Source organism: Priapulus caudatus, unplaced genomic scaffold (genome assembly GCF_000485595.1).
Source record: "Priapulus caudatus unplaced genomic scaffold, Priapulus_caudatus-5.0.1 Scaffold170, whole genome shotgun sequence".
Taxonomy (NCBI): Eukaryota; Metazoa; Priapulida; class Priapulimorpha; order Priapulimorphida; family Priapulidae; genus Priapulus; species Priapulus caudatus.
In genome coordinates, this window is record NW_014577231.1 from 746881 (window position 1) to 757203 (window position 10323).

Consider the following 10323-nt stretch of genomic DNA (forward strand, 5'->3'; position numbering starts at 1 on the left):
GAGAGAGAGAGAGAGAGAGAGAGAGAGAGAGAGAGAGAAAATGAGAGAGCGAGCAATTGTGCGTGGGAGAGAGAAAGAGAAATAAGCGTATGAATCTAATGAAACTAAAACAATACACGTGAAAGACGATATGCATGCTCACATGGTACGTGATGGTCGATTATCTCACAGAGAGATGGGAGATAGGAGAAATGTGCAGATGAGACATTCCCGTGATGTAACTCACCTGCCCGACTAGCATCTCGTATAGTAGCACGCCGTACGCCCACCAGTCCACTGATCTATCATACGGCTGGTACATGATAATCTGCAGCAAAAGAAAATTCACCACGTTACACCTGATAAATAAGTCACACCAGTAACAGCGGTAACAGTAGCGTAGTAGTAGTAGTAGCAGCACCACCAGCAGCAGCAGCAGTAGCAGCAACAGAAACAGCAGTAGCGGCAGAAGCGCTAGCAGAAGTAGTAGTAATAGGATGAGGAGGTGGAGGCGGAGAAAGAGGAGGAGGAGGAGGAAGAGGAGGAGGCGGAGGAGGAGGAAGAGGAGGAGGAGGAATAATAATAGTAGTAGCAGTAGCAGAAGTCACAGCAGTAGCAGGAGCAGTAGCAGCACTTCGGTGTGCACCCACAAACATGTACCGAGTGTCTAACAAGAGTGTCGTATGTACTTCATGACCGCCAACTACATGCATATTAAACCTGTAGAGAATCAGGTGATTTCTAATGACGCTGGCTGGCATGCGTCACACGCAAGAACGGTGGATCTCAGGCAGTACTGAACCAACCTTCAGTGGCGCCACCCAGTGGTTGATTAACCTCGTCAAGTCATGATCAAAGACAGATATAGCATGAGAGAGAAGAGGAATCTTGCTCGGTGGCGGTGCCTGGAGGCAAACTCACTTCAGGAGCGATGTAGTCCGGCGTTCCACAGAACGTCTTTGTCGTCGCGTCGTTTACTATATTCTCCTTGCACATGCCAAAGTCCGTGATTTTGATGTGGCCGTCGCTGTCCAGCATCACGTTGTCCAGCTTCAGGTCCCTGTCGTGTTTGTGTGTTTATGTATGCGTTTGTTTGTGTGTGTGTGTGCGTTTGTATGTGTGTGTTTGTGTGTGTGTGTGTGTGTGTGTGTGTGTGTGTGTGTGTGCGAGAGAGAGAGAGAGAGAAAGAGAGAAAGGGACCGTCAGAGTGACAGCAGAGACTGCATCTGTGACTCCGCAGCTATGCTATTTTTCATTTCGCTATGCATGTCGCATGTGTGTGTGTGTGTGTGTGTGTGTGTGTGTGTGTGTGTGTGTGTGTGTGTGTGCGCGCGCGTCTGTGTGAACGTATGTGCCCGCGTGCGTGTGTATATGGGCGTATGTATGTCTGTGCGTGTGTATATGGGTGTATGTCTGTGTGTGCGTATGTGCATATGTGGGTACGTTAATGTGAGTGCGTGTGTGCGTGTATATGTGTGGGTAAGTGTGCGTGCGTGCGTGCGCGTATATGCATATGCGCGTACTCGTGCCGATGGATGTGCGTTCTGTTTGCCTATCTCTATGTAAGCAACCCATATATTTTTTCCCACACTCACATTTTCCAGTTCTGTCAGAATATATAATGATACTTCATACCATATACAGGATCATGTGCCTTAGAAAGGGATGAAGTTTCAAAATGCTTTAAATATCGGTTATTGTTATATCAAGAGCTTATAAAAGGAATTCCTTTTATAAGCTCCTGGTTATATCATAGACGTATCAGCCGTATACACGTAATACCTTATCATATCGTTTGCATGTAGATATATTTATCCCTACACGTTTACACCTGTAGATAAGTACTTGCCTGTACAGAAAGCATACACGAAATACATAGTAATACACGCATGCATAGCGCGCGTGAATTACCTATAGATGATTCCTTGTCTGTGTAGAAAGAACAGGCCCGCTGCTATCTCCGCCGCGTAAAACCTGCAATCAATGGCAACAATGATGTTGACAATCGTATCTCACGTGCTGTGACAAGCACGCAGCGCGGCCTCGCCAATCATGGCGGAGGTGCCCTGTTGTGGGTAAATTAGTCGCCATCGGGGGTGACGTACCATTAAGGGTAGAAGCAACGGCGCTTCGGTAAATATCGAAGTGTCGATTTGCTCTGGCGCACACGCGCCTTTTATCTGCGACGTCGCGGGGGAAAGTTTCAATTGATACTATGCGCAAATAGCGTGCATGCTCTGCGGCCGATGGCGGCTCATTAAGACGGAGCTACGTCAAAGCCGGTGGCCTCGTGGAAATATTTTCCCTGACCTGCAGTGCCCACTGAACTCTGCCACAGGGGTAGGAAAGGGAAGTAATGAACCAGCACTGGCGGCTTATGGAGAAGCCCGCACAATGAAAGTGTGCATGGCTATTTAAAATTTGAGACGGGGGAAGGTTGGAAACTGCGGTTACAAGTCATAAAAAGGGGAAATACTCTGACACCACACAAAGAAGCACGTATATAATGGAAAAGCATTCGATGACACAGAACACGACGCATAGATGCTTTCTAACAAGAGCGTATAAAGAAGTAAATCCTTCTTTATACGCTCTTGATTCTAAGTATTAGAGGTTAGCAAGAGTTGCAGTGTAGTTGCCAAATAATTTGATTGAAGAGGAAAATTATTAAGTTGAATTGTAGGAAATGGGGTCATTTATATGGCAGAAATGCTGTGTCACACTCTGATCGCGTGTTAATGCTAATGCTGGGCAATGAATTCGTAGATTGACGATAATACCTATACATATCAACGTTTCTTTTTTCAAAGCGGTATTTCTTAACTGCCTAGTCGTGATACCAGTGCGATATTATACGTACACGGCCACGGGCTCCTTAAACTTGCCCACTTGTTGAATCTGGAACATGAGGTCGCCTCCATTCACATACTCCATCACAAAGTACAGCCGGTCCTGGAAGATAGTAAAGGTGTTACTTCGGAAACTTTACTAAGGAAAAACTTGTTACTCAGCGACCACTGCAATACATGCACGCAAGCGCATGCAGGCACCCCCAGGCACATGCACGCGCGCGCACGCATACACACGCACGCGCACGCGCGCACGCACATACACACTCAGTGATCTTTCTTCTGATGAGGGTTCAGATACGCGACCGATTACTGAAATGTGCAGCTATCTAGCTGCGATGTCGGCGAATTAATAACGGCGGGCTGTGGGTGGTTTTTAATTCGGCGTAAAACGCGAGTGCTGCATGTACATCACCGGCGGTGAAGGTAATTAAGTCTGTGGGAAACCTATAAGCCGATGCACGTGGTGCATGCGTTCGCAGAAGCTGGTGCGTTGACTCGCTGCAGGGCTATGAGCACGGGGATTTAAAAACCGGCGAGGTTGCGAGATTTGGTCCGGTGAAATAATATTGTGAGAAGAAATAATTAGTGATGGAGACGAATTTCAGATATGGAAAAGGTTCAGGATAGAGAAAGAGTCATGATGAAGAGTGATACAGTATAGAGGGCAGGAGGGAGACAGAGGTGGGGAAGGAGGGAGTTAGGGCAGGAGGGAGGAACGAAGGGAAGAAGAGAGGGAGACAGGGAGGAAGGGATGGATGGATGGAGGAATGGAGGGGGAGTGAGGGATGGAGGGAGCGATGGGAGGGAGGAGGGCAGGGGAGAGAAAGGGAGACAGAGAATGAGAGAGAGAGAGTGAAAGAGAGAGAGAGAGAGAGAGAGAGAGAGAGAGAGAGAGAGAAGGCAGAGAGGCATAATCAAAGCAACCAAAGGTGTGACACTTGCTTTTTTAACTGACTAACCACGTTAACCATCAAACCACATGCAACTCAACTATATAACGCATGATATGGGCATATTATCAGCGGTAATATATATAATAGCAGTTAACCATGTACATGCCGAGTATACATACATATGCATGTATATTACCGTATAGTTTAACGAATAAAAATATATAAATAACAAATAAACAACAACAACAACAACAACAACAACAACAACAACAACAACTATTATAATATTAATAATACTAATGTAGAGATGCTGTTTTAAAATTATTTTCAAGAAAATGTTGAAAAAGTCATGAATTATATTCTTGCCTTATTATTAATTAAATATTCATGCATTGTCATACACTTTAAATTTTTATCAGTAAACGAGGCAGCTAGACGATGCGAAAAGTAAACCGTTTACCGGAAATAATATAATTAAAACATCGTCAACGTAACAACGCTTCCACATCAACAGCGTACAACCTACAGTACATATCACGTTCCAATAAAGCCGCAGCACAACCATCAACCATTTGACAGAGTGACCATGTATGGTTCGCCATCGTGCTCAGAAATAATTATTTTACTGCGGTAGAAATAATTTAACCGCGGTAAAATTTATACCCCGTTTTACCCAATCAGAGACCTTCTTACACGTAGTTTAACCTTGGTAAAATTATGCGTGACAAGGCTTCTGATTAGGTAAGAGAGCTATAATTTAACAATAATTATTTTTGCCTACGATGACCAACCATACCCGTGTGTCATGGCTGCTACTCACCATTGTCTGGAAACAAGAGTGCAGCTGCACGAGGAATGGCGGCTTGCTGGGCGTGGCTAGCACGCGCTTCTCGATCATCGTACACTCTACGTCATCGTCTTGAATTATGACATCCTTCTTCAGGATCTTGACGGCATACAGCTCGTCCGGAGCGCCCTTCCTCTCAGCCAGCATCACCTGGTGGCAGAAACGAGCGATGGTGGTGACACTTCACAACCATGGTGGTTACGGACTGAAGAAGCCTAGTACTGCGTAGAGCTTATCTAGGATATCGAGATCACCGAACGAAAGAAATTGGCTTACAGGTCGTAGGCAGTGGGTGATTCTTTCCAGATGAAATCGGACATTTCTTCGCGTTGTATATGTGAATTTAAATGCGATGTGCTCATTGAGAACGCGACTTGTCATCAAACCTATCTTATCTTCTAAACTATGATATGAGAGAAGAATGAACCATTTAATATAAATTGGATTTTTCCTATTATAATGCCCACAGTTGATTTCTTATGACGCTTTGTTTCATTACGACATTTACCATCCAATACATTCTCAAATTTACCTACATAACTACACGAATGACAGAATGAATGCCTAGATAGAAGTTTAATGTGTTGAGTATTCGGCTAAGCTGCTGCGGATCACGTAGGCAAACACTTACTAATGTGTCTATAAAGCTCCGTAATTTCCGAAATTATCGACTAGCTCCAGTCTACTTTACGTACGCGCTTAAGTCTTGCCACGTTCATGCAGTAAATTAAAGGTGCGGGTGCTGTACTTCAATCATTAGCGACACATGCTTCACGTAAAGTGTCGACGCGGCGCACTGTAACGACTTGTAAAAATCGTCTACACGTCGCCTGGGTTTTAGGGTCAACCGTACTTCCCGTCTATAACGACGTTTTCCTGATTAGCAACCCACTATTTTACGATCTTCGCGGTGGCTATTTCCGAAAACAACCGTGAATCGCGTGATGCCCCAAGACAGACACTCACCGCATTTACGGACTGGGCGTGGTAGTGTCAATGACAGTGCACAAGATGGCAACAATCTTCGACTTAAAATGGAGAACGGGTTTTCCGCATGAAAGTCTGTAAAACGCGAAGCGCGCGCTACTCTCGGTTGACGAGCAAGATCGTGCTTCTGGTGTCGCTGGACGTGCCACCTGTTCGCTTTTGTACAGACACGAAACACCACATTTCGCCGACTAAGTTGAGACTCAAAGCTAGAGCGAAGCGGAGGGCTCCCACTGAGGCAAGGAATTTGGGTATTTCACAGAGGATGAAGGTAATACCCACGTGAAAATAATCGTATATTAATTACATTAGTCTACCATATAATTCTATATAATATAATTCGTGTAAAAATCAAAGATTTTCAAACGATACTAAATTTAACATAAATTTATCTGGACCGTTTCGGGCAGGAGATCATAGCGAGTTTTAGCAAACATGAGCAATGCCCTGACAATCACTGGACTGCCATAGACTAGACCGTCCATCTAGTCTCCTGCACTGCCAAGTGTCAAGCACGTACCTTTCCGAAACTGCCCTTGCCGAGGACCATGAGAAAGTTGAAATCTGCAGCTCTGACGCGATCGCCCTGCTCCTTATGGCCGTCGCCCTTGGGCCTGTGCTGCGGACGTGGCTTAGACGCAGCGATCTGCGCCATCTTCTGCAGATGAAAAAAAAAAATTGTACTACGTGATACAACATGGCGGCCGTGTACGAGTTCGTTACCTTTGGTGAGCGACCGCTATCTGAACATACTAGTCAATATACTAGTCACGTAAGGTTGGCAAATGTATGAACGTCGATAAAGGTATTGCTACAGTGAAAACGCGAATTACGCAAAGTTAACGGCTACAGGTATATGCAGCGACGATATAAATTTAAGTAAAATTTTAACTAGTATATACTCAAGGAATGCAGGGAATATGCTAGATATGTGATGGCATTTACTGTTTACTTCATTTAAAATTGCTAGTCACAGAGTAACTAGATGAACATGAAGTACACGATCACATTAATTATATCAAATGAATAGCTCAACGATAGCGCTGGTCATATTTACAATATAATAATGATGCTACGAAGCCGCTATCCACAATAAAATACTATTGATAGAGAAAAGCTCGAACGGTGATGAATTATGTATGCGTAATCACGATAAAAAATACTTGCCACTAGCAATAAATTGGCTATCATATGACAGCATGCCGTATTTTACGGAGTATATATGAGGGAGCTAGTATTATTAGTGCTTGCGCAGCCTACCACATTACCGATATATACAAGCTGTCGCACTAGTTACGCATCACGTGTATGTGTTTGAGAGGGGAAATCCCTGAGGCCAAATTAAAATGAGTCATCGCGATATCAACCATCCTATAGTGTGACAGATCTGCACGCACGCAAGCTTGCACGCACGCACGCACGCATGCACACACGCGCGCGCTCACACACATGCAGGCACAGATACGTGCGCGCGCTAAAACATACACACGAGCACGCTTCCACATAGCTCTAGAACTATAGCCATTCGTCCTGAGCTAGCTTCCACACAGACAAACACAAGCACACCTCCCCTCCTGATCAGGAATACATCATTAACGTGTGTGTGTTTTATTATGTGCATCCTATCACTATGTGTGGAGTGATGTGTGGTGGGCTGACTACACACCTTCAGTATTCACGCAGCCCGCCGACTACATACCTCTAACTTCTTGTTAAGTTCCTCCTGTATGGCTTCATCAGTGATGGGGATGTTGTAGAATTCGCCCTCCTCCTGGTTCAGCAACTTGTACCAGCCGTCGGCGGGCTTCTTCAGAACCTCAGACACGCCGAACGACAGCGAGCCCATGAAGTCGTTGCGCGAGGTGCGGTCCCAGTCCCACACCTCGATGGCAAGCCGCCGATCCTTGTCCTCCTGCTTCAGGTCGCTGGCAATTGAGATGGTTGAGCGGCGGTGTAATTAAATGCAACCTTTACTAATACGCAGGTAAAAGTGTATTGCGTACGGCTAAATAAGCGAGTTCGGCATTACAACTGCGCATGCGCGAGTTTGCCCAGGTCAACCGAATCCAGTGCGCCCTCCCGCCACCGCACGCGCTCAGAGCATATATCTTGGATACTACTAATACAGATCTAAAATCTATGATAGCTAGGCTTTGTTATACCGGTAGTACAGTAATAAAGATACAGTTGTGTAACTTTAATGACTTCGCTATATTAACATGTTATCATGGATATGCGTCGAGCGCGAGCATAGTGGTGGTGGTGGGGGAAGAGTGGGGGGAGGGGCGGGTGGAGGGGGCTTTAATAGCAAAAGCAGTTGCCGCGAGATGGCGCGTGCAAGTGTCATCAATAATCAAAGATGGCATCACCCTTCGTGCGTGATAACCTCACTCCATTGAGTTGCTGAAATCCTACCGGCTAAAATCCAAGTATATTCAGGCAGGCGAAAATATCGCTCAGCTGCGAGTTAACACATCTGCATTACAGGTTGCCAGGCAATAATTATGATTAGAATAGTGCCAGTTAACCCCCATTCATGCGTAATGGGCTGCCCCCATGTTTTTGCCTACCCACGCGAGCATTCAGGGTTCATTGCAGTGTGCTAATACAGGGTGCTACTCAGGGTGCTAATACAGACTGCTTTAGAAAATAATATGATTTAAGGAGCGTAAACCTTGTTCAACAAACATTTGCCTTTGCAATTGAACTGTGCAACTGTAGCCTCACATCCACAATAGCAAAAGCAGTTCAGTCCTTTGTTAACAGTCAACAAATCCATGTTTAACCCTCCTCCTGAGGGTCAAAAGATTATCCGACACTTACTCTTCGCATGCCAGCGGAAAGTACATTTTATGGTCATTTCAATAAAGCCATAAAAATGGTAGGTCACCGCTGAAACAAAAAACGTTTTTGAATCGCTCCGTCAGACCATGTCCTCAGAAAATGTCTAAAATCTGCCCTGTGCCCCATTGACCTTTGACCTGTGTCCTCTAATTTTGGCACAGTGATGGCTTTTCCTACCATGATGCTATACACTGACCATCACGAGCCTAGGTCGAGCCGTTTAGATTTGTGCCGCAATTCTGCCTTTCCTCCCTATCCTTAAGTTAAGGAGGAAATGTTCCCCCTTCTTTTACACCTCTTGACCTTTGACCCCCAGCTTCGACATCCCAACTCGTTTTCGGATTCCCCCCCCCCACGTCTCGACTTTCGAATCCGTACGTCGAGCCGTTTAGATTTGGGCCCAACTGTTGACGGACGGACGGACGCACGCTCATGCGATTCTACAAGCTGCATCTGACTATGTCAGAGGAGCTAAAAACTCAGACCGAAAACGTTACTTTTAAACACAGTTTATACAGCGCTGCGTTCGCAACGTTACTTGTTCATCCCGAATGACCTTTGACATTTCCCATGATTCGTTGCGCGCGCGAGCTACAGAACTCGCTTATTAATTGCTACACTGATTGCCGTACAAATTCTCACATACACGGGACACAGATGTATGTGTTAATAGGTACCCATACACGCACGTAGGGGAGACCTGGGTAAGATGGGACACGTTTTCTAGAAACCCTGTAAAACCCTCTAAACCAACTTTACCTCGAAAATATCTTTGGACTACGTACGCTACTAGATTATACTACTAGCTTTCTTCCTACGCACGCACACACCAATAGCCCAACCGAAACCTTTATCACTAGCTAACGCAAGAAATTGGCGACTCACAATTTAAATGTTTCGTTCCACTCTGGATTGAGGGTCGACTTGACCGTTTTCGATTTCTTCTTCGTCTTTCCGTCCGGATCTGGTATGAGCTTGATCTTGACGTAGGGGTCCGAGGCACCGCTAGGATCCATGGGGATAAGGTTTCTCGCACACCTCACTAAAACACAGAGGCGAAGACAAGTGAATAAACGTGATATAACATATGAACAAGCCATCGTACGTAAAACACACCTATGTATAACCATCAACAACTTGATGGCCTTATAAATATTTCCCTGGGTACGGTTTGTGACTTTTATGCCAAGCATATATTCAAGAACAGCAAGCGACTCCGTGAAGCTGAGAGTGTGCACGGCTGACCGAAGAGGTGGGATCAAGTTCGGGTTATATCGACGATAAAACACGTTTGTTAAGCATCTACGCTAATACTAATCATTACTCCATGTGACCACTAATAATATCCCTATTCCTAATTTTTCCTAAATGATCCTAGCAATAACTTTCAGTGATCGACAAGAAATGCTCTGTCCCTTTCGGATCATCTACCATCTGTGACACAGTTCTGCCTGACAGCATCTAACTGAACACGAAACGTGCATTTCCGTCATTGCACATAGTTAATCATTGCACATAGTTAATCATTGCACATAGTTAATCGTTGCACATAGTTAATCATTTTATATAGTAAATCATTGTACATGGTTAATCATTGCACATAGTTAATCATTGCACATAGTTAATCATTGCACATAGTTAATCTCGCCGAAACTGTCGGCATCCGCACAAACCACGCATCCACCCCGATGATAGCCGCAGACAACGAACAACCGACCAGCACTATCGTTTGATAGAGGGCGCTAGCACACACAGCGATGCAGGCTTCCCCCACACAAACGCGGAAGCAACGAGGGGTGCTCCAGCCACCACACACACACACACGCACACGCACACACACACACACACACGAACAAGCACACGCACACGAACACATACACACGCACGCAGACACGCACAAACACACTCTCTCTCTCACACA

The 10323-nt window shown here is 45.3% G+C and overlaps 1 protein-coding gene across 1 annotated transcript in view; it reads right to left on the reverse strand.

Annotated features, from left to right (window-relative positions):
- The window catches only part of LOC106806632 (protein kinase C, brain isozyme-like), a 19124-nt gene extending 9670 nt beyond the window's left edge, over positions 1 to 9454 (reverse strand). The window contains exons 1-8 of the mRNA XM_014808633.1: positions 9288 to 9454; positions 7258 to 7483; positions 6079 to 6216; positions 4545 to 4721; positions 2840 to 2931; positions 1891 to 1953; positions 901 to 1039; positions 227 to 307 (exon numbers count right to left, since the gene is read on the reverse strand). Coding sequence (XP_014664119.1) covers positions 227 to 307; positions 901 to 1039; positions 1891 to 1953; positions 2840 to 2931; positions 4545 to 4721; positions 6079 to 6216; positions 7258 to 7483; positions 9288 to 9418 — 1047 coding nt within the window. The 5' untranslated portion in view covers positions 9419 to 9454. The remainder of the gene's footprint in view (positions 1 to 226; positions 308 to 900; positions 1040 to 1890; positions 1954 to 2839; positions 2932 to 4544; positions 4722 to 6078; positions 6217 to 7257; positions 7484 to 9287) is intronic.
- Positions 9455 to 10323: the final 869 nt, after the last annotated feature.